Genomic DNA, 25,536 nt, shown 5'->3' with positions numbered 1-25,536 from the left:
TAGAGGAGAGGCTGGAGATATATATTTGGGAGTCTTCAGCATACAGATGTTATAAAGTGCCAGCGGATATATGAGCTCACTGAGGGTGTGAATTTTGTGGGACACCTCAGCATTTAAAGATTCAGTGAGGAGGGGAACAAAAAGAGATGGAAGTTCAGTCAGAAAAGTGACTGAAAGCCAAGTGTCCTGAAAGGCAACTGAAGTCTTTTAAGAAAGACTTCATCCCTACCAAATGCTACCAAGAGGTCTAGTAAGTCTTGGACTGAGAACTGATCATTAGAGTTGGCGATGTAGGGGTCATTGGTGACCTTGACAAGAGGTCTCAGTGGAGTTATAGTAGCAAAATTGAATTGGATCAGATTCAAGAAAGAACAGTAAGAGAGGACCTCTGTAAGGACAAATTCTACAAAAGAGTTTTACAGTAAAGGAGAGCAGAAAAATGAGGTGTTAGCAGAAGCAGAGAGGGTCAAGAGTCAAGTGGTGTTCTTTTAAGATTTGAACCATTGCAGGCTTAAAGACTTAAATATAAGCCATGACACCATAAAACTCCTAGAAGAAAACATAAGCAAAACATTCTCTGACATAAATGGTAGCAATGTTTTCTTAGGTCAGTCTCTCAAGGCAATAGAAAGAAAAGCAAAAATAAACAAGTGGGACCTAATCAAACGTATAAGCTTTTGCACAGCAAAGGAAACCATAAACGAAATGAAAAGACAACCTACGGACCAGAGAAAATATCTGCAAATGAAGCGACCGACAAGGGCTTAATTTCCAAAATATACAAACAGCTCATGTAACTCAATAACAAAAAAACAAGCAAGCCAATAAAAAAAATGAAAAAAATGGGCAGAAGGCCTTAATAGACATTTCTTCTCCAAAGAAGACATACTGATGGCCAGTAGGCACATGAAAAGATGCTCCACATCGCTATTATTAGAGAAATGGAAATCAAACTACAAAACTACAATGAGGTATCACCTCACAGCAGTCACAATGGCTGTCATCAAAAAGTCTACAGATAATAAGTGCTGGAGAGGGTGTGGAGAAAAGGGAACCCTCTACAATGTTGATTGTAAACTGGTGCAGCCACTATGGAAAACAGTATAGAGGTTCCTTAAAAAACTAAAAATAGAACTACCATAGGACCCAGCGATCCCACTCCTGGGCATATATCCAGAGAAAACTCTAATTTGAAAAGATACATGCACCCCAATGTTCTTAGCAGCACTATTTACAATAGCTAAGAAGCAACCTAAATGTCCATCAACCGATGAATGGATAAAGAAGCTGTGGTATATATATATACAATGGAATACTACTCAGTCATAAGAAAAGAATGAAATAATGCCATTTGTAGCAACATGGCTGGGCCTAAGATTATCAGACTAAGTGAAGTAAATCAGGAAGACAAAGAAAAATACCATATCACTTATATGTGGAATCTAAAATACTACACAAATGAACTTACTTGCAAAACAGAAAACTCACAGACGTAGAAAACAAGCTTATGGTTACCAAAGGGGAAGCAGGGGGTGGTATCAGACAACATGGTGAATGAGTTAATGGGAAGTCTTTCCATTCTCTTAATAATCATCTAGATTTCTTTGTTTGTTTGTTTAAGCATATTTCTCTCAGCCTTTGTCTTTCTGGGCTGGAGTCCCATGCTCTGCTCCCCCCACCTCTGGACCATTCATTCACATGTGGCAACTCTAACTCCCCTTTGGTCATTCTCTAGACCCCAACCACCTCTGGTAAAATATATTCAGTTCACTAAACAGAAGTGCATACCGTTTTCTAAGTTCAGATGCCCCATGATTTTCTACAAAGGCAAGAATATGTTTCTTCTTAAAACTTCCTAATTAAATCCAGTCTTTTTTGATCTTTTTATAATTCCCCACTGGGAACATTACTAGCTGCAAAAGTCCTTATGTAAGCCTTTATTGCATTTGATTGCTTAGAGCCAATCATTTTTAAATTATAATTTTAATTATTTTACCCCAAACGTACTCCAGTAGAATTTAACCCTACTGAAGCTCATCCACTGGTTTTAAGATTTTGTTTAATTAAACATATTAAATGTGACCAGTCCCATCAGAGTTAATACCCAGAGAATCTATTTATCCTCACCATTTATTGTATGATATCTGTTCCAAGTCTCACATACAACTCAAAAGATAATAATGCTAATCATTGTTATAACTTTTTTAAAGTTTAAATAAGTGATATTTACTGATTTCCTTTTGTTCACAAATCTATTTACAGCTCAAATAGAGTATTCAGTTATGGCTTCCTGTTTGAGAGGCTCAAATAATTTGAAAAGAGTGATTTAAATTGGGCTCAGGGAGCAAATTCTCAATCCGCATTGCCAGTATCCATGGCATACTATATTTGATTGCAAATAAGTGTTTGAAATATGTTTAATCTATATTATGTATTTCTGTGTGTCAGTGTGTCTGTGTGTGTGTGTGATTTATTTTTGGCCACACTCTCTGAGCTGCAAAAAAGCACTGGCTTTCTGGTTTGGTGTTCAGGCCAGCAGAGCAGGCTACCTATCTCAAGGTAAAAAATAGAAACGAGACTAGGTCAGTGGTGTTAAATCAAGAGGTATATATTAAAAGATTTAGCACTAAAATCTAAATAAAGAATTTCTTAAAAACAAAAAAGACTTATCCATTATTTCAGTTCATTAGAAAACAACTCTCATTTTTCTACCACTGAAGAGTCTTGTCGCTTTTTAACCAATGAATTTCAAATGCCCAATTGTTTTAGACATGAAAATAAAAGGAATATAATCAAGGTAAATTTCATGTTACTTTACTGTAGTATGCTTCTTTGGTAATTTTATATATTTTGTGCTCTTTGCGCATTTTGAAATTATATCCGAATGGAGTAATGGAAATACCCGTAATGCATATCTATTAATTATCAGTATTTTTAGCAAACTAAGGAACTAGGGAGAGTGACCTCTTACACTCAAAAATGAGTGGAAAAAAATTACATTCCGATCCTGGAGCCCCGCAGATAATGGTAGACAAATGTTGATCCTTCGAGGGCCTTGGGTGGTTCATCTGTCACTCTTTCTGCCAAGAGTGAGCAATGAGGCCACAGGGGGATATCAGAGAACACCATGGACTTTGGTGCCACAAGGATACCTGTGCTTCTCAGCATCATGGATCTTTGTGACAAACCCAGGAAGCAGGCTCCCTGCTCTCTGAAGAACTAACTCAAGTAGCTTCTTGGACCAAGTCCAAATGGCTGAAGCTCAGCCCAGATGAAACAAAAAGGCACCTATGTGAAAAGAGGAGAAATTGGCAATCTGATAAGAAATCCAACATCAATTCTTTTTAAGGGCCAACATTGTCAGGCTGGTGAGTAATTTTGTGGTAAATTGCTCTTTTCAGAATCTCAAAGGAATGCATTTGTGAAAAATGCATTCTTTCACCTCTAACTCGTCAGGAAACCAAGAGCCAGACATGAAATGTAATTCTAGAAAGTATTGTCTCAAAGTTATTTAATATGCACTCTGACCGAAAGTGGAAACATACAGATAACAAGCATGTTATCGCCAAGTAGAGCCCCATAAAGCACTGGACTTGGTCTGTGTAGAAAGCAATCAAGTACAACCTCATAGTGAAGTAAACACTGAACCAAGGGTCAAAAGTCCAGACTTTGCCACTAAACTAGCTGTGTGAATTTATACTTAACTCCTCTTTTTTTCTTCATGTGAAATAGTTCAAATATACCAAAAATTATAGAGAGAATATATATACATATTTGTACGTAGATTTCTCAAATCTTAACATTTGGACTTATCTCCTTCAGATTATTTTGAAAGATATAAAACAGCACAGACAGATGAAGTCCTATGAATTTCTCACTCTCCCTCCCATCCCATTCAATCCATCCAACACAGAAGTAACCACTTTTCTCATTTCTACTCTCATTCCCATGCTTGTTATTAAACAGTTACGTCATAGGTACAGATCCATAAGCACTACTTAGTATTGTGCTGTATGTTTGTAAGTTTTGTATAGATGATATTATGTGTACATACAAGAGTCTGCACAAATGAAAGTGTTAAGAGCAGGCACCCTGGAGCCTCACTGTCTGGATTCAAATAGTAGTTGTGTCACTTCCTTCCTGTGCGCCTCAGGGTAATGAAACTCTCTGTGCCTCCTTTTCCTCATCTGTTAAACAGGAAACATAATGGACCTACCTTATAGGTTGTCATGAGGATTAAATGAATTGACATCTGTAAAGTACTGGGGACAGAGCCTGGCACAGACTAAACTACGTAAGTGTTATTTTGTTACTATTCAAACGTTTTCTAGAATTCTATTATATGAATATGTCCCAATTTATACGTCTAGTCTCCATTTGATGAACATTTAAGTTGTTTACAATTTTTTACTACTATAAACATTCTTCAACATGTCTCACTGTTGAAGAATGTGGCCAATTTTTGTAGTGACTATACATACCGGAGAATGAAATTGCTGGGTTTTAGGTTAATCCAACTTTGGGATCTAGCAGATATTAGCATATTCCTTTCCAACATATGGTAAAAATTCCCACTCTCACTCAAAATTCCTATTACTACATCCTCATCAGTTTTAGTGTTCTCTGATCATCATTTCTGTATTTGTAAAATGAGGAGGGGTGAACTAGATGATCCCTATAGAGTCTTTGTACCTTTTCTACATTCTCTGATTCCCTTTCCTTGAATTTCCCACTTTCGCCCTTCATCTAGAGATAAACTAGTCCAGCAAACGGCAAACAATTTCTTCTGAGTCTATAAGCCTCTTGTTTGGTACTTTATATTCTGAACAGTCTATAAACCAGGATATCCAATAATACAATTTCAGTAGTCATAAGGAAGAATATTTCCTAAACTGACAGCGTCCAAGCCAGGCATACTTCCAACACTTTTAAAGCAGATCTGTAGTTTTCAAACATTTTAAAGCAATGGACTTTTTAAAAAATAAAAATATAAACTGAAGTTCAATATAAATGCTGCTTGCTCCTTTTTTTCCCTTTTTGCTTACCTCTAATATATATCTTATACATTGGTAAAAGCTTCTTGTAATGGAATTATTATTAGTGCCTAGATGAACTTCCTGAAAATAATACTGAAAAGCTTCCATTTATCTTGTTATTTTACCCATTAAATTTGCATTTTATACTTTATTTGATCATCTTTTCATTTTAGACTAGTATATATCCTATATTAAAATCTTCTGGAAATATCCACGTTAGAAAAGAATTTCTGATTTTACCACCTATAATTTCTATGGGAAAAAATATATACAGCTTCAGGCTCTGAAGGTTATAATTATAGGCCAACATTGCCTCCTAATGGTAAGAAGCTTATTTACATCATATGTCAAGTTCGAAATTTTGGTTTCTTTTTTAAATATGTGCAAAACTTTGAAGTGATCTCTTCCTATGAGAATATTACCTTATTTTGATAACAGAGGTGGGGAGGGAGATACAGTACTTATCAGACATACTGGCAAGACTAAGTCATGGGGTTTCTGCTCTCCCTCTGATGTGCCATCTACAAGTTCCAGAATTCTCTCTAATTTCCTCTCAGATACAGTTACTAAAGATCTTCAAACTTCAGCCAGCTCTCACTTGTTCTTATGTCAAGCTTGTCTTAGTCTTAATATGTTAAGATGCTAGCTCCAGACAGCCAACTGGAGTGTGGGATCAGCCTGGAAAACAGATGGTCTCTGGATTGCTAAAAGGTGAGCTCCTGCTTTGACATCCACGTGTACCCAGGTCAGCACACTTACCATCAGTCTCACCAAAGCCGCATGTTCCCTGTCTTTTTTTTTTTTAATCCCCTCATGAAGCCAAAGCCCAGTTGTGAACCTCTGCTTTGCACTCCAGGTGTCCAAAACTGGAGCCTTCACCACCACCTGCCAGAGCCTCTACCTGGAAGAGTCATGAAATAGGAATTGGCTAAACCCTCCTTAGCCCAAGCCTTTGAACCAAGAATCTGCTACCTATCTGACGTAAGGTCACAGAGCTTTGGATCAAAGGTCATCAAATCAGAACTCTTGGATATGTCTCTAGTCCAGGTCAGATTCAAAATCCCCCCCACCTGGATGCTGTGACTGGGGCCGCTTCTACTTTGGGAGCCAGCCATGAGCCAGGTGTGTAACCCTCACTCACTCCTATCTTACTGAATCCGCCTGCTATGAGGAGCCAGCAAGGCTTTTTACAGTGTCTTAGAGGTTTTTATAACAGGCAAGAAAGAACACAAAGAAAAGAATAAATGCAGATGGAGGAGAAGGAATAAGAATAAGATAGAAAAGAGAGGAAAAGGAGCACTTGTTTCAGGCAGAAACCATATTATATATTACTTACGATCCACCCACTCCGGGACTAGCCACTTCCTCTGTAGTGAAGAAGTACTTGCCTGCCGATATAAAAAAGACAGGTAAAATGTAGAAGGGAAACGTAAGGCTGCAAAGACAATGTATAATTCAATAAATATTCTATTGGTAGAGCAGGATAAATTCTACCATTGGCATGTACCGATTGAGGTCCACATAGATATCTGAAATGTCAAATTAACAAGAAGCCACGTTAAGTCATATGATTACAGGCACGTATAGAAATCTGATATCAATTCCAGTGATCTGTGTTAAGAATTTATTAAGCCACATCTGGGTTTAGCAGTAGAGTTGTATAATTGATTAGCAATGTCTTCCATGAGCACACACTTGTCATACAGTTCCCTTTTCTTTTCTAGAACCATCCTCCCATTAACTCCTTCCTGGTTCTCTAGCTAAGTGCTTCTCAAGCTTAAATGTATGAATTACCTAGGGTTTGCTAAAATTCAGATTCTGATATAGCAGGTCTGGGGTAGGGCCTGAGATTCTGAATTTCTAAGAAGCTCCCATGATGCCCATGCTGAACCATAGAACTTTCAGGTCTCCTTTTCTAACAACAATTTCCTTTGTTCATCACCCAGCAAGAGTATTACCTTTATCTCTTTTTCTTATTGCTGGTCAGTCAGAGAAAGAAGATAGTAGCCACTGCTGTCAGGCCTTAATAATCAGATAATTTTAAAAATTTTATTATAAAAGATTCCTAAAACATCTTATGATTTTCAATTTCATATATATATATATATATATATATATATATATATATATAATTTGTCATGCTTTTATCAGTAAGAAGTTTTTCTCAACCATTCTTCCCAAGCCCTAGAGTAAAATGATTAAGGTCCCTAAAATGCCCCCAGAAGCTCTAAAATATCCTAAACTCTCTACTAAATTATCAAATAAATGATATCCACTACAGCTTTATGTTTTATTTTACTTTATTGCATTCTAATTCTTTTTAAATGGTATCCTGAACATGATGTACACGGTAATTCCCAGTTGCTCCTTAACAATATAAATTGCCTGAAAGTGAGGGATACTTGTTCACTTTTATAAAGAGTGTTACATAAAAGAAACATATGTGAAAAAATCAGAAGATATAAACATTGGTAAGTTAATTGGTTTATATCTTTGCACGTTATCCATCGTGAAAAATTCTAAGTGTGATGATTCTTTAGCCACAGTACCTCACAAGTGAGTGTACGGCCTTGTGCCCTGCACCAAAGCACATTTTCCTTATGGAAAAATTCCCAGCTGAATCGTTCTCTTCTTTCAACTTACAGGTGCCATCATCACATCACCAAAAGGATCCTGAGGCATGTCCTTATGAATAACCAGCTTTTCAGTCCTGTGTAGAGTCTGTGGGCCCGCTTTCAGCTCCAGATCCTTCAATAGCTGAAAATTCTGTGTCAATAAGTGGTTTCAGAAATTGCTCAACCTTGGTTAGCCTTTGCTTCAGTTTCTGCTGCATTGACTCATACTCAGCCAGGATCCGAGCAAACTTTGTTTGCAGGAGGTCTACTGACCCCTCCATTCGAGTGACCTTCTCTTCGAGATCTTTAGGATCACTTCCAGCATTCGCAATGTTTATGTCCAGTAGACCATCTTTTATCAAGATTTGCTTCCCTTTCTCTTCTAGCATACATTTGGCATCTGGGTACTCAGTTAGAGCTTCCATGAGGTCATCTTTTGAGAGACAGAACAGATCTGAGTAGCCAATACTTTTAATGTTGGCCGTTCTTCGATTGCCAGCTTTGCTGCCTTTAATGTTAAGGATGCTGATCTCACCAAAGTAGCTGCCATCACTCAATACTACAAACTGAGTGATTCCATCATCTGCCACCACGGCGAGTTTGCCTTCCTTGATGATGTACATCTCTCGTCCAATATCCCCTTTCTTGCAAATGTAATCTCCAGGACTGTAGACTTGGGGTTGTAATTTCAAGACCAACTCCACCAACAGACCAGCTTCACAGTCGGCAAAAATGCGCACCTTTTTTAACGTGTCTAAGTGAACATTGATGGCAATCTCTGCTCTTAGTTTATCAGGTAGATACTTCAAGACTTCTCTCTCATCCACTGTTTTTTTGTTGGTCCACAGATAGTCAAACCATTTAATAACTCTCTTTTCCATATCTTTGCTTACATTTCGAAAATGCATGTATTGTTTGATCGCATCAATTCTTGCTTGAAATTCTGCTCTGGCTGCATTCATGTTGGAAATCATAGAACCTATGTTACCAACAATGGTGGCAAAAATTAACACTCCAATTAGGAAATCAGCCACCACAAAGACATACTCAGAATCCCTCACAGGAGGTGGTGTTTCACCAATAGTGGTCAAAGTCAGTGTAGACCAGTAAAGGCTGTATACATATTTTCTAGCCAAACGGCCAAATTCAGGATCGTTAACATCAGGATAGACCCACGTATCATTTCCAAATCCAACAGCTTTGGAAATAGAGAAGTACACACATGCATTCCAATGAATGATGATGACGATATACATAACGAGGTTAGAAATCCTGAAGATGTTTGGGTAGTTTGTCCTTGTTTCTGTTCTCTGGAAGAACTCAAACATTCGAGAGATCCTTAACAGTCTGTTTAATCTAATTTCTGGATAGTTCCAGCCCAGATGAAAATACAGCAGATCAGTTGGTATCACTGATACAACATCAAGTTTAAATTGAAAGTTTGATTTATATTTCTCTATGAGTTTAAGCTCTTCCTTCACCAGTAGTCCTTGTTCTAGGTAACCTAAAATAGAAAAAAGAAAAATAAAAAAGTAATGTTTTTTCCTTTTTATGCCACTGTAAATTTTTCTAAAGTAACTCTCAACAAACTTCATTGAGTTCAAAACAAGAGCTCATTCCAATAAATATGCTTTTAGCAATGTAATAAGGTATGAGTACTGATGAACATATGGCTGTGGAAAATGTTCTTTTGCACAAATAAAAAGTAAAGCTTTGTAAGTACAGAAGTGAGAGACTATATGCAATGTATATATACAAGGTATATATGCAGACCTCTCTAGATTCAGCATCTTGTCCAGGTAAAGCTATGCCTCTTATGAACAGTGTTCTTGGAAAGTTTTCTTTTTCTAGCACTGTGCTTAATTCCTCATATGCCACTCTTTTGTCAGAATCCCAGCCCCACCCTTGAAGCTTGGGTACCTCCTTGCTGTTTGACTATCGTGCATATTCTTGCCTTGCCCCTTCAATGTGAAGCATATGTCCTTTGAGGCTTCATTTTCATATCTCTTTCTTGCCCCTCCCAGGCTTCCTTAGACATCTGGGATTTTCCTTTCTCCTAAGCTGCTACCATGCACCTTGTGTGTTAAACCCAGAATTTCAGTACCGTGATATATTTCACTAGGGAAAAATTTGTTTCTCTTCCTGTCCTGGTTACCAGAGCCGTGCATAGAACTGAACTGAAGCATTGCTCCAGTGCACTGATATTAGAGAATGTCTTTATTTTACATAATGATTCTTAAAAGCGATACTCTGCATACACAGGTTACCTTTGCATGTGGTAGTACAGAAAATGAGCTTATACCACTCTGTTGGTGGAGATGGTCTTGAAATTACAACCCCAAGAATACTTAAGTTGGAAGCTGTCAGATCCTGCCCAGATTATTGGTCAATAATGCCTCATCATGGACCACAAAGTTGAATTAAGGATGTACATCCTGTTTCTTATAAAATTTCTAGTACAGCTCTGCTGAGTACAATGACATTTTCCCCCATGCCTCTTCAAGGTATCTCTGTTAGGTAGCAATTACCCTTTCCCCACAGAACTGGCAGAATATTTCTGTTCTCTCTATTCCTCTCTCCTGGTACAAACCCAGTGAACAGAAAAATGGAGGAAAGCCATCAATCCACATCCAGAAGGTTGCCTAGTAACATCCTTCTGAATCAGCTGGAGTGGCCTAAGCCTGTGGGTGGGTATATGGTACTCTTGCTTTCAAGAGTGCTTTTTCCTCTAAAACAAATTGTTGTGAGTCTTTTTTTTTTTGAAGAATACTTGAATTAAGAAATTTCAAGTTATACATAGAGATAAAAGCATGAAATTGCAAAATATCCAAAACTGAACATATTTACCTGTCCTTGTTCGTACAAACATATCGAGAAGATAGACTATATCTGATAAGTAATCAAGAATGAGCCAATATTCTAGGTAATCAGACTGAAGTTCATCAAAACATGCTCTGTAAAAGAAAAACTTGTATAAATAAAATGAAATGGGACCAATTTAAGTAAAAGTCCTCTTTGTATAATTTTTATCATGACGAGAAGCATAACACACTAAGGCTAGGAGGGGTCCTTGGAGTCCACTTAATCAACCATGGCTTTCCCAAATCTATTCCCAAATCTGAGGGTTGGATTTAGTTTTCTTACACTTCTGAATTTCAACATTCTTTCCATTATGCTAGTCAGCTTTGTGAAAACATCAAATGAGAATAAATGACTTCAAGCTAACGTCAAAGTATTTTTGGGTGATACACATTGATAGCCAGGTTCATGTTGACTATTTGTACCCAAAATACCTTGGGAAATCATGCTTGGTCTTGGATGGATGAGATGTTTACTGTCTAAAAGACAAGGAACCATAGATATCCCTTGGGAAACACATATTGCTCTATAAAACCTAGATCCTTGATCTTTTTCCAGTCTTGGCAAAAATTTTTTCTTGCAGGCCAAAGAAAATAAAAAGTTTCTCCCAAAGTTCTAATTAAATGATTGAACAATCAAAAGTTTAAAAGTATCCCCACCTAGGGGCTTCCCTGGTGACGCAGTGGTTGGGAGTCCGCCTGCCGATGCAGGGGATACGGGCTCGTGCCCCGGTCCGGGAGGATCCCACATGCGGTGGAGCGCCTGGGCCCGTGAGCCATGGCCGCTGAGCCTGCGCGTCCGGAGCCTGTGCTCCGCAACGGGAGAGGCCACAGCAGTGAGAGGCCCGCGTACAGCAAAAAAATATATATATATAGTATCCCCACCCCACCCCCATCCCAGTACTGGATTTCCAAGGATATTGGGAACCAAAGCAGCTACTCTTGCTCTTAGGAAAACACATTGAGAATGATGTAACCTCTCTTCACAACCTGTGGTGGAGAAAGGAGGTACGTCCTAAAGAGCTCTAGGCCAAACTGTTAAGTCAGTTAACTTGGAAACTAGAAGTGGTTTGAGATCCACAAAAATATATAGACACCTTGCAATAATCATGGTCCAGTTGTACATGACAGGTAAGGTGATGCAAAACAGCCAGTTGTAATATGTGCTTCCCGAGGGATCAATAACCATGACTTCCTTCTTCTCCCTAGCAGCAATTGGAAATAAAGGGGAAGGTTACCAAGAAACAAGAATATTTTTATTTATTTCAAATATCAAATATGGTTATGCCCATCACCCACAGATGATGAATTAGAAATAAGCTGAAGAAGCTCACTCCACAGTGGGAAGACTAGCTTGGCATAAATGCATTAGTCATAAGAAACTGGTTAGGGAGGGGTGGATAGATAGTTAAATTACTAGTCTTACATTAAACCATACTTTAGACTTTTATTGAAGCCCTTGTTTTACTGTGATGCTGCAGACACTTCTATCACTCCAGCTACTGAGAGAGAACAATGGCGTAGATCATGCCGAACTCTGGATATTCCACAGACCCCTTTGGTAGGCAATGGTTGGTGGGACAAGGATGATTTTACCACTCCCCCTACCAGGTAACAAAACAATTGAGGACCACACTGTGAGGGGGAACTCATGGTTTCTTTCTCATCTGTATGGAGAGAAGAATATAACACAATCTAATAAAAAGTGCCTGTTCTTAAGTGTGTATGAGGAATTGAGAGGCAATAGAGGGCCAAAGAAAGAAGGAAGGAAGGAACTATATGATCAAATGGACATTTTTTAAAACTTTCTGGTATCAAATTTATATTTTTAAGGATTTTTTTCTTTTATACAACGTCAACACATTTCTAACAGGCACAAATAAGTAAACCATCATCTGGTAAACAGTTTTCTTTGAGTAAGTTTAGAAGACAATATTTCCTTTAATAAAAAGCAAAAAGATAGCTCTGAAAATATCACTCAGCCTTATCCTTGTGAAACTCTAACTCTCAAATGTTTTAAAAAGTTTCTTTCAAATGGCTGATGTTTTGACAGCATTTATACTGCTCTCAAAATTAGGCATGGCTTTTGCAATGAGACTACTTTACTTTGGATTATTTGCCATACAGTATTTATGACTCAAAAATGTTAATGAAATTATTAAAGTTTTATTTCAACTAAAAATATTGATGGTAAGATCCTAGAAACGCAATTTTCTTTGGATCCTAAATCTGTCCCAGTGGTAAGTTTATCTTCACCAGTGCTTAAGGAAGGAAATTAACCATGACGCTGAAAATTCTTGATGAGAAAACTAAAGCTACCATTGCTAATTTTAAGGAAAGTTGAAAAAAATTAAATTCACATTTGATAACAATTTATTTAGTCTTTACACCGGGTCTCTTTACTATAAACTTGTGGGGAATTATCCCTGCATCCTAAAGCCATCACAAATTTATTCCTAATTTCAATGCCAGTAAAAATACTTACTCTTCTTTCTTGTCTTTGCCTTTCTCTTCTTTCTTTTTCTTGTCTTTGTCCTTTTCTTTCTTCTTTTCCTTTTCTGGGTTCTTTTTATTTTCATTTTTATCATCTGGCTTGCTGAAGAAGTGAGAGATGTAGTTGGTAAAATACAAAAATGTTATGGATAGAAAAATGTGGGGTCATTCATGCCAAAGTCTTACTTACCTCTTCTTTTCTTTTTTCTTTTTCTTTTTTTCTTTTGGTTCTCTATAGAAATAAACCAATATATCAAATTACATTCTGACCTCCATTCTTGTTTACCTTTCTCTCCACTGGGCAAGAATTCTGGGCTTTGTGTTCAAAGACCTGCCCTAGTGCTCAGAGACCAGAAATCTGATCTCCTAATGGCGGGTTCAACAAGAAATAGACACAGACAATAAACAAATAAAATTCCTGGGAATTAGTGCATGTGGAAAATTGGAGAAAATGGAGGTGGATAAAGGCATAAACCCAGGGAGGGAAATTTAAGAAACAAGAGTCCCCAAGAGTGTACTTTCAAAATCTCAATGTATATCAAAAACATGGGTACTTAAAATTTAAGTTTCTTGATGTCACTTGTATTTATACTTGAATAAGAGTTTTGAGAATTTCAAGAAAATGCCATCAATTTTCTTTAGAGAGGTAATCCTGGCTGAAGCAATGTTTTATGAGCAGACATAAAGCTCTGTGGTAACAGAGTAGAATCCTAATTAGAATCATTCACCAGATTTGAGATCACCTTCTTCTATATACAATTTCTTCTTGAGTGGGGAATATAGGATTAGCGGGCTCTTTCTGCAGTTGACTTTCTCTATCAGCAGAAGAATGGATTCTGGAGTCAGACAGAGCTAAGGTCATAGTAGGCTGTCATCGTTGGCTCAGATATCTTGGGAAAATGTATTATTCAGACATGAATGATCAGGCATCTCGTTTCCACGGGGATAGTCAGAGAAGGCTGTTAAAGGGAAGTAGGTCTAAACCTAGGCCTCAGAGTATGGGTAAGAGTTGGAGAGGTTAAGAAGAAGAGAAAGGATGTTAAAGGGAGGGAAATTTTCAGGTGCAAATATACAAATGAACTTAGTCTGTGTAGGAATGGCCCAGCAGAAGTGGAAAGCTGTTACTAAGGAGAAATAGTAGATAAAATTGAGATAAAATTGACAAGGAGATGGGGCTTGGCACCTAAGGTTGTCATGTACAAACAGAAACAGAACATAAAGTTAGATAAGGTGGAATTTATTGCTATGGGAGTACATTCCTATGATACAAGATTTAACACCCTAACATAGACCCTGGGAGATGGTGCTGGCACACTTCTTGGATGGCTCTTAGAAGCTCAGAAAAGGTGATAGCTCACACTAAGTGAAATATAAATTATACAATGCCATGGCACATGGTGGAGGAAGGTATCAGAAAGATTCGGAGAAGTGGTAGGCTAAAATGGATATACTAAGTAAGAAAAATAGCCCACCAACTGATTATGTTCCCTAAGAGGGCTCAGAGGATACAAAAATGACAGGGAATGTGCTGGTGAGAGGGGCACCAGCATTACTGAGAAGCTCATTGGTGCTGTCCTCTGTAGACCAGACCTGATAGTGAGAGATGCTGAACTGGGTACAGAACTAGACTTCCCTGAGAGCAACAGGGATGACAGGATCTAGAAATCACAGAGACCAGTGGCAGTGCTTACCCATCAGAAGAGAAACAGGTCTGATAATTTTAATTATCAGTAAGGTGAGCATAGTAGCCAGGGTCTTAACCCACAGAGCGCTATGGAAGAGGTTAACAGAATACTGTATTCCTAGATAGATGGGCATCTTGTTGACTTGTTAGGGTACTGTTTTACATTTATAATAAAAAACAAATTGGGAATGGATGCTCAGGAGGTTAAGGGCAACTTACCCCAATAAAAAGGCACAACCCCTTGAATAGCTTCTAAACCTGAGCTAGCTCTCAGAAATGAAACCACCAATCAGAGGAGAAGCCCAGTGCCCATGAAGAAGGACTCTGCAACACCGTGACAAGTATATTCAGTAATGATTTCCCCAGTCTTTCCTCCAGAGAAAACCAATGATCATTTACTTAAGTAGCTGTACACTGGGGGTAAAAAAGAATACCTAGATAAATTAAAGGCCATTTTCGCACAGGACCGAAGTTGACATTGAGACCCAGGGACTAAAGCATCATCATGCCCCACCCCCATTAAAGTGAGGGACATATGGTGGTTTGGTAGTAATTTGTGGGGCCTCCACTGGGTCTAAGGATGCCCCCTTGTGGTCACTTGTCCAGTTCCTCCATGTAAACATGGAACGCATTTATTTGGTCATTGGCAGAATGACAATCATCTCCTCATCTCCACTAGTTCCTTGGCTTGTGGAATAAGAGCTAACATAGTGGGGAGGACCAAGTGGAAGCCCTAAAGCTGCCTCCTACCTGCTGGCAAAAGGCAATATTGCAACCTGGACGGGAAAGGAAATGCAATCCTTAAAGACCTAATGCATGCAGGGGTGGTGCTTCTCCACCACACCCCCGTTTAATTCAACGTCTGGCCCCTATTAAAACCAAATGGATCCTGGTGGATGGCAGCAGACTACTGCAAAATCAACCAAATAGTAGCTCCAATTGTAGTCACTGTGGCAGATGTGAAAAACAATACACTCACCCAATCAGTACCATATTCCTAAGGTTCTGGGTCAATCATGGTGAATGTGTTATTTTTAACCACTATCAGGGAAGAGGGTCAGAAACAGTTCATATTCACATGGGATGGAAAACAGTATGTATTTACACTATTTTCCAGGGCTATGTTAACTCTCCCTCCCACTGTCATGACATAATCTAGAGGGACCTGGACCATCTGTACATTCCTCAGAGTATCACATTGGTCCACTATATCTATATCAATGACATTATGTTAATTGGGTCCTGAAAGAGGATTATCTAACCATGGGACAGAAAATGACTGCTGACCATGAGCTGGATCCTGCCAGAACTAACAAGTCATAAGGTTGTATTGCAACCTATCACATGATACAGTGATGTACCTGGGACTGAGCAGGTGGCCTGGCACCCTCGCCCCATGTCATCTACCACTGCTGCATCAAAGCTATTCCTCGCTCCCCTGACCCATGGCCATATATTGGGCTTATAGGAACAACTGATGGAGCATGATCTGTGGGTGGGTCAGCTTGGCATCTGGATGCAAGCCAAAATGAGCTGTTGTCTACAATACAGCCCTACCTAGAGGTGGCCTTAAAAGATAGTGAGGTTAATCTTACCAGTGGCACAGCTTTAAGCAGTGCACAATCATCTACTTTGTGGGGAAAAAGCAATGGCCCAAATTAAGAATATACAAGGCGGACTTCCCTGGTGGCGCAGTGGTTAAGAATCCACCTGTCCATTCAGGGGACACGGGTTCAAGCCCTGATCTGGGAAGATCCCACCTGCCGCGGAGCAACTAAGCCCGTGCGCCACAACTAACGAGCCTGCGCTCTAGAGCCCACGAGCCGCAACTACTGAAGCCCGCGCGCCTAGAGTCCATGCTCCGCAACAAGAGAAGCCACCGCAATGAGAAGACCGCGCACCGCAACGACGAGTAGCCCCCTCTCGCCTCAACTAGAGAAAGCCCGCACGCAGCAACGAAGACCCAACGCAGCCAAAAATAAATAAATAAATTCATTTTTTTTTTAAAAAGAGAATATACAGAGAGGGATTCATGGGCAGTCACAATGCATTGGGTGGTTGGTCAGGGACCTGATGAAAGAATATTGCAAGATTGGGAAAAATAATTCCGGAGAATAGGCAGACCGAATGGACTTTATGGGCATGATACAAAGGTTTAAAAATCTTTGTATCCCATATTAATGCCCATCAAATAGCAGGTGCCATGGAAAAGAAAAGAACAACCAAGCAGACAGAATACATCAGCCTGCTGACAAAGCCAACCTCTGTCACTGGCATCCCCAATGCTGGCACAATGTGAATATGAATGGAGCGACCATGGTGGCAGAGATGGAGACTATACATGGGCCCGACACACGAGGTCCCGTTCATCCAGGCGATTTAACTGCTGCTGTTGCTGAATGTCCAGTCTTCCAGTTACAAAGACTAATATGCTATGACTCTAAAAGAGCACCATTACTTGAGGAAAGCAATCAGTCACTTGATGGCTGGTTAATTACACCATGGAAAGGGCATCAAATAATCTTGACTTGAATCAATATATATTATGGATACTAATTTGCTTTTTTTGCCTCAGGGCTTTGACCAGTGCCACTATCCAGTTTGGGTTGCTGCCATCTCCTAGTTTCCCTCTCCCTTGGCTGGCCTTGGCTGAAGGAAGCCACCGTGCTCAAAATTATGCACCCCTTCCTAGAGGCAGTCCTCATACAATGACTGTGCACGGGTACAAAGCCCAGTGCTATTGCCTAACTATGGAACACCTCTGAAGGGCCATCCCTTCTCCAGAGCTCCCCATAGCATCACATGGCATATCAACTCTAGTCTCTGAAGTTCAGCTTCTCCCTCTACCCAGTCCTACTCCCCTAACTCCCTTCTAGGTATCATTTCTGAGAGCACTCCCAATAAACCTCTGTATACAAAGCTCCTTCTCAGAGACTGTCTCCTGGGAAGCTTGACCTAAGACACATTGGCTCGGAATGGGAAGAATTAATGATGTTTTATTTATTTTGTCAGCCACCCTAACCCTAACCACATGGAGAGGCAATTTCATATATGCTATAGACATGGTTTTTCTACATCTATTCAAATACATACATACGCACATACCTATTACCTGTGACGTGAGTAGCCACATTTTTCAGGAGGAAATAACCAAATGACAAAATAATGGAAAAACTTTGCCATGGGATTAGATAGAGTTTGCCTAATAAATATCTGCAGTATAACACATTCAGATGTATTTCTACCTTTTACTGTCTTTCTTTAAAAACAAAGGTTTGGTTTACTATTGTCAATGTACTTACTGCTCCTTATTGCTGCTGTTGTTAACGTTGAAAAGTGCAATGGCTCCAGGCAAGTACTGCTCCCTGGGAAATGAAAAAGCACAGTGTAATCATAATAGTCACCATGTGTATAATGTCCATAGTAAATAAACAGTCTTAAAGAACAAATTCTTTTCAGGTTCTACCCATTACTAACTAGTGCCTAGATAATTTTTGAAAATATAGAGTCTCCACGAAGCATGAGTTGCTGAATATCAGTGCCATGAACCAAAGTAATTAATAAATGTTTATTAATCAATGCTCACAATGCATCCCATTACTATCCTCCACACCCTGAGTAAGCCAGTTTGGATGCTACTAACTCCCAGAAAGCGATTAAGACTTAGATTGTCCGGGAAGATAGGAAGGGAAGACAAGACAAATGAAAACAGCATGAAAGCTGAAGGTGGTCAGTGAGAAAAGAAACAGGAGGGGGAAAAGAAAAAGAGGGAAAAAAACAAAGTAGAAGTAAATATGTTTGACAGGATGGGAAGCCCTGATCCACACCAATACCACGCTCCTTCCACGCTCTCAGGGTCACACATTTGAAGTTTCCACAAGTGCTTTTATCCCTACAGATTTTTTAGCTTTTCTTTTCTCGTTACTCACCCTAGCGCTCTGCTTCCCTGAAAGTAGGATTGAATGGGGGAGAGCATTTTAGAGAATGACAGCTAAACCCTCTCACGTATAATTGCTTGAAAGAAGGATCAGAAAGAAGGAGGAAATCAGAGAGGACTCAGGCATGAGGTTTCCTAAGGGACAGATACGGGTCTCAGGGAAAACAATCAGCAAGAGTGTTCATGGCCTGGAGCCCCATGGACATGGGTTATCATCAGGCAGTGGCAGTTTCCCAAGAGAGGAAGAGGGCAAGGAACAGAAGTAGCAATTTACTCCCGAGATCCTGCAGAGTAGCTGGGTAGCAGGAGTGTTGGCCAAGCCCACTGAGTGGAAGAGTAGAACACCTTTCTTTCATCTAAATAATAGTTTAAAAACTGATGTGGAGGGAGAGATCATACTGCTCACCTCTGTGATGGCTGTCCCCTTCCATGTCTCCTACTTCTAAAGGAATCCCTTGCATGAGTGTTTTCACTCTCTGATTCTTCAAATATTGAGGCACTGTCATCATCATCAGAAAAGGAGCTATGGTTCAATAGGAGGCAGAGATTAATTAGATCAGTGCTTTAAACCATTGTGGGGGAACAACATGTCTCATTTCTCATCTCTTCTCTTTCTCTCTAAAATGAACACAGACAACAGGTTTTTTTTGTTTTGTTTTGTTTTTTGCGGTTACGCGGGCCTCTCACTGTTGCAGCCTCTCCCGTTGTGGAGCACAGGCTCCGGACGCGCAGGCTCAGCGGCCGTGGCTCACGGGCCCAGCCGCTCCGCGGCATGTGGGATCTTCCCGGACCGGGGCACGAACCCGTGTCCCCTGCATCGGCAGGCGGACTCTCAACCACTGTGCCACCAGGGAGGCCCCCAGACAGCACTTTTTAATAAGAGTGAGATGAGAACTGTTCAGAATACACAGAATTAGATAGAGTATATGCACAATCCAGTAAAATACGTGTAATTAAGAAACTACTAAAAAAAAGAAACTACTTTCTAGGTCTTCCATATTTGTATTGTTTGATGCATTGATTAGTTAATATTTATCAAATCGAAAGTATGATATCTGTACTTCAGGTCATGTTATACAGTTTTCTGAACCTGTCATAACATTTCCTTCCACTAAAAGTAAATTCAACCACATTTATACAAATTCTACTCATTTATAGGGTGACCACTTTAAATTATACTTTTAAAACACGTTAACATTTCACACTTTTTTTTTTTCACATTTCTCTATGGTAATGTTATCCCTTTAGATGTGAAATGTCCCATGAGGAAAGGTCTTGCCAGTGACTAAGGAAATATTTGGCAAAGGTGCATCTAAAGAATCACCACAATAATATCTATGTTCATTTGTTAGATAAGTAATGCTGTCCTAAAGAATAAATTCACTAAATTAAAGTACAAAGTTCAAGGTTTCAAATTAAAAGTTAAACTGAAATTAAGCTTAGTTAAATTGAAGAACTTTGGCTAGTATTAAAAATACATAGGGACTTCCCTGGTGGTGCAGTGGTTAAGAATCCACCTGCCAATGAGGGGGACACAGGTTCGATCCCTGGTCCAGGAAGATCCCACATGCCGCGGAGCAACTAAGCCCGTGCGCCACAATTACTGAGCCTGTGTGCCACAACTACTGAAGCCCGCGCACCTAGAATCTGTGCTCCACACAAAGAGAAGCCACCACAATGAAAAAGCCCGCGCACCACAACGAGGAGTAGCCCCTGCTCGCTGCAACTAGAAAAAGCCTGCGTGCAGCAACGAAGACCCAACACAGCCAGAAAAAAGAAAAAAAAAAAAAAAACCATAGAAAAAAGCATGCATTTACCTGCATGCTCCATTTTCCATCCTTCTTATTTCCTTTTCAATATCTGGTACAATCACATTGGGAATGTTTACAAAAGAGCGCCATGTATTGATGACAATTTTCTTCATGGTTAGCTTAATAGCTGGGGAGAAAAAAAGTCTTGTTAGTAGGAAGACTTTTTATATACTTACATATGTAATCAAAAGTTTCACTCTATCATTCTTCTAAGGTTGAAATAACAATCTTATTTCCAGTTATATATAGGAATTATTTTTTAATAGAATACAGTCATGATCCAAGCACTTAATGATCACTAGTCAGGTTTTTGTGTATTTTTTTAAATTCAAGGGTTTTGTGTATTTTTTTTAAATTCATAGGTGTAGAACTCTTTTTTTTTTTTTTTTTAATTTGGATTTACTCCAGCTTTGAAATATTTAGGCAATGCAGGTGTGGAACAAAACTATAGGGACCTCACAGGCACATCCAACAATTAAGTAACAATGAAAAGCAGTAAAATAAAATACCAAAATGGGTGTAATCAACTGTGAATTTCTACAGGCATTCAGAAAAAAAAAAGGGTCTCAAGTGGTGTTCAAATTTTGGAGTGAATAAAGATACAACTGATCCACATTTCAACAAGTCCCCCTAAATTATTCTGATACACATAGTGCTCAGCTTCCTGGACAACCAACCACTTCAGGCATCAGGAAAACTCCAAGGACAAAGTGATCCCTGAACTCCAAATCTGTCCTGGCAGCAGGTTCCAGCCCAGCTTCAGGCAACATGAATGGCACGTGGGCACACTCGCTCTTGCCTTCTTTCCTGACACTCTGCCGGCGTCCAGTGACAACATCCCAGCACTCATGACTGGCTCCAAGTACTTCACCTGGTCTTTAGTGTGCTGCAGTGACGTGGCCTGGAAGTTGGAGAAGTTCCTGGTGGGCCCCAACAATGTGCCCGTGCACAGGTACAGCCACTGCTTTCTAACCATGGACATGGAGCCCAACGTTGAAGCCCTGTCATCCCAAGGGCCCAGCTGTGCCCAGGATGCTCCTCCAACCCCTGCTGCTTGGCAGTCACAGCGCTGCCCTCCGGGGATTTCATCTCTAAGGGTGTTTCCTCCAAACTTGCATGGAGATAACACCTGAAGTCCAGGAAAATGGGCCTAGATGGGTGCTAGGTGTCCATCCCAGCCTCCCCAGTCCCAGACCAAGGCTCCCCACTAATAAAGTGCTAGGTGTCAGCAGAAAAACAAAAGGACACTGTGGATTTTTTAAAATGCTGCTGTTTCAGTAAACAAAGAATGTTGGCTGCCATGCCAGTAAACAACAGATGAACGTTGCCTGCTATCCAGCCATCAGCCACTGCAGACGCCAGGGTAGGTGCGCCCTGGGGGGAATTCAGGATGGAGAAAACAGGATACTGGCCCTTGATAGTTAAGATGCATATCAAAGGAATAATTTCAATGAGCCCAGACTCTTGACTCTTACCATACATAGAAAAGCACTAAAATCATTAACTTGAGAAGTCTGTTTTTTTGTGATTACCAGTAATCTTTTGATGTTCGACTACATGATTTTTTTTTTTTTTTCCCAGCAAAAACTCCTATATATTCTTGTTCCTCTCTTACCTCTTTGGATCAGTCCCTCAGAGTTATCTGAGAGGTTGCCTTCCCGGACTATAGTCCTCAGTAATGTCCCTGAATAAAATATAATTCTCAACTCTTAAGTTGTGTGTTTTTTCCAGTCGACAAAACAAAAACCCAGTATCTGTTCACGGGCTCCAAGAACACCAGCTCTTGTACTGAATGTCACTTGCTATGGTCCTGCTGATGAAGACCCAAAGAAGACCAACATGCTGAGAGGATGACGGGTACTGGACAACTTCAGCAGGTACCAAACCTCCACCTAATCCTCTGTGGCTGGTTATCCATCCATCCCTCCCCTCCTCCACAACACACACCCGCAAACCTGCACTCCCAGGTTTTTATTATACGGATCGGGGATTTTTCCTTTGTTATTTTTCTACCACCGATCTCTGGGTTTTGGAGGGAAACTTGCTTTTGTTATGAATAAAATAGAAAAGCTAAAACCAAAAAAAGAAAAAGAAAAAAATCATTTGATGTGGGAAAATGTAAAAAGCACACTTCATTCTTTAAAACATTACATCTTCCAGTGAGGCTAGCCATAAATAATGCTCTTTATTTCACCCTAGTATTCATACAACTAATGAAAACAACTAGCAGCCAGTAGTCAATAAATAGTAAACAGAGAATTTTTGTAATGTCTGTTAATAAAAGTGTGCACGTATTTTAAAATGTAATAAAAGTAAGTTTTAAAGAAACAACCACTTTAAGAAGAGAATTGTTTCATTGACTCCTTTTCAGCCACAGCATGGATATTCTGGTTATATTTATAGCATGCTGGCTTCCTATTGTCATCAATCACCACTCCTTCTGGGAGACCCCATGCCTTATGATTAGGAAAAGGAGAATATATGATTATTTCCTCCATCACAACATAGAAAAAACTACGTGAGTAAAAAAGATTAAACAAGGACAACTAATATTATCCAATATGTCAGAATGAACCAAACCTGGGCTTTGCTTGGACCGGAAGAAAAAAAGAATCACTTCCCTTGTCCCATAATTTCTTGTTGGCCTAAGTGCTCTACATAGGAAAAAACTTTTTTTTATATCACACAATCACTTTTTAATACATATTCACTCTAGGAAGAAAGAAAACAGAAAATATAAATAGAAAAATAAAGATACTCAAAATTCCACACCAGACCATATAATTATTTATCAACACATTTTCTCCACTGCTTTTATGGTTTCCTTTTTCACATTTAGATTTTAATCTATCAAATTTATTTTGGTGTAAGATGTGAGGTAGGGATTCAACTTTATATTTTCTAAATGACTAGTCAATAGTATAAATAACACTAAATCAATAACCAATAGTCCATCTTTTCCCTACTGGTTTGAAATGTCATCATTCTAAATTTGCCTTGACAACCGTAAAGATTTTGATGGAGTTTGCATTAAAATTATAAAATAAGTTGGGAAATTATTTTCCTCTATGTTTTTGAAAAAGTTTCTACATATCAATCCTACATTTTTATTAATTTCTAGATGTTTTGTATTTTTGTTTCTATTAAGATAGTTAAGATAGTTTTCCCTTGATATATTTTAACTCATTGCTTTTGCTATATCATAAAAATATTTTATTTATTCATTTATCTTGAAACCAGCCAACTTAACTGAGCTTTACAAAAATTATTTCTAATAGTTTTTCTGTTAAATAATTTCTGTTTTCAGTAATGCAGTCATAGTACTTACACAAATTATTCTTTCCTCTTTTTCATGAGGTATTTAGCTTTGATGTCTAGTTACCTTGACTAAAAATTCCAGAACAGAACAAGTAACAATCTTTTTTTTTTTTTTTTTCCCACACAGCACGCAGGATCCTAGTTCCCTAACCAGGGATCAAAACTATGCCCCCTGCAGTGGAAGCACAGAGTCTTAACAACTGGACAACTGTCTTAAGAGATACCGAGTATGGTTCTTGGCTTTATGAGAATGTTTTAGAGTTTCACTCTTAAGCATATTGCTGACTGTTAGCTTAAGAGAGATGTTTGATTCATGTTAGAGAAATCTCCATTTATTCATATTTTACCAATTTTTAAAAATTAGAAATTGGAATAAATGTTGATTTTTATTAAGGCTCTCTTCCTTTTATAGAAATAATCCTTTTTTCCTTTTAATTTTCCCTATTAACATGATGAGCTACTTTAATAAATGATTTTAACAGTTATGGAATAAATTCTTCTTGATTATGGTAAGTTCTTCTCATATGTATTGAATCCTAGCTGCTAATATTTTATTTTTAATTTTTGCATTAAATTTTTTTTCATGTATTAAAGGTAAAATTTGTAGTTTGAGAAAGGATTTTTAATAGTAATTGTTAATTCTTTTCATATACTTTTCAACTCTTTTGGTCTCACAAGATTGTTAACAAGACATCTGAAAAGAACCAAAAAATTCTTCTTTTAGAGAATTCATTGCTTTGCTGGTTTTCAAACATGAATCTTTGAATAAAAATTTGCAAATCAAAAGGAAACAACTGCTTTTAGAAAGAAAGTTTCAGATTTCATTTTTAAATGAATCATAAAAATTTCTCCCTTATGTGAGGCTGTAAAAAAACTTCACAAAGCTAAAGCAAAGCAAATGATTGGGAAAATCTTATGAACAATTCAGGCAAAATTAACTTGGAACATAAACTATGAATGCCCAGGAAGCAGTCAGGCTCTGACTTGGGTTCAAAACCTGCCTCTACCACTTATTTGTTGAATGAATTCAAGTGAGCTTTTTAACCTTACTGAGCCTTAGTTTTTATCTTTTTCATATCAAATAGCAGAAAGACATGCTGTGCACCCACACACACACACAAACCCACACATACAAACATAATTAATTATGAGGCAGAGGTTTTCTAAATTTAGTATGAATGATACCTGTGAAGCTTGTTTAAAATGCATATTCCAGGGCCCTGCTCTCAGAGTATGAATGAGAAATGACATGGGCCACAGGAATCTATAATTTTATCAAACACCATTAAGTAATTCTATTTCAGTTCCTGTGTCTCACTTAAAGAAACATTACGCTATGCTATTGGCCCTTGGTGCACGACCCCAGTCATATCTGTATTTCTGAATACAGTAGTGGGAAAGATAAAATAATGGTCAAGAAAGGCTTCAAGGCAGGAGGAGGAGGAGGGGGGGAGGGGAAGGACAAAGAGGGAAGGAGGGAAGGAGAGAAGGAAGGAAGGAAGGAAAGGAAGAAAGAAAGAATGAGGGTCTATATTGGAAAAAAGTGAAACTATATTTTCAGATGAAATGATAGTATACATAAACAATACTAAAAAATCTATAGGGGGCTTCCCTGGTGGCGCAGTGGTTGCGCGTCCGCCTGCCGATGCAGGGGACACGGGTTCGTGCCCCGGTCCGGGAGGATCCCACGTGCCGCGGAGCGGCTGGGCCCGTGAGCCATGGCCGCTGAGCCTGCGCATCCGGAGCCTGTGCTCCGCAACGGGAGAGGCCACAACAGTGAGAGG

The 25,536-nt window shown here is 39.0% G+C and overlaps 1 protein-coding gene across 1 annotated transcript in view; it reads right to left on the bottom strand.

Annotated features, from left to right (window-relative positions):
- Positions 1-7,325: 7,325 nt before the first annotated feature.
- The window catches only part of CNGA1 (cyclic nucleotide gated channel subunit alpha 1), a 31,172-nt gene continuing 12,961 nt past the window's right edge, over positions 7,326-25,536 (bottom strand). The window contains exons 2-9 of the mRNA XM_007115206.2: positions 20,441-20,561; positions 19,030-19,146; positions 17,989-18,051; positions 13,193-13,234; positions 12,995-13,105; positions 11,607-11,714; positions 10,499-10,605; positions 7,326-9,155 (exon numbers count right to left, since the gene is read on the bottom strand). Coding sequence (XP_007115268.1) covers positions 7,741-9,155; positions 10,499-10,605; positions 11,607-11,714; positions 12,995-13,105; positions 13,193-13,234; positions 17,989-18,051; positions 19,030-19,146; positions 20,441-20,547 — 2,070 coding nt within the window. The 5' untranslated portion in view covers positions 20,548-20,561 and the 3' untranslated portion in view covers positions 7,326-7,740. The remainder of the gene's footprint in view (positions 9,156-10,498; positions 10,606-11,606; positions 11,715-12,994; positions 13,106-13,192; positions 13,235-17,988; positions 18,052-19,029; positions 19,147-20,440; positions 20,562-25,536) is intronic.

The sequence above is a fragment of the Physeter macrocephalus genome, chromosome 7 (assembly GCF_002837175.3).
Source record: "Physeter macrocephalus isolate SW-GA chromosome 7, ASM283717v5, whole genome shotgun sequence".
NCBI lineage: Eukaryota > Metazoa > Chordata > Mammalia > Artiodactyla > Physeteridae > Physeter > Physeter macrocephalus.
Note: the sequence above shows the minus strand (reverse complement) of the source record. Positions and strands in the feature narration are given on the sequence as shown.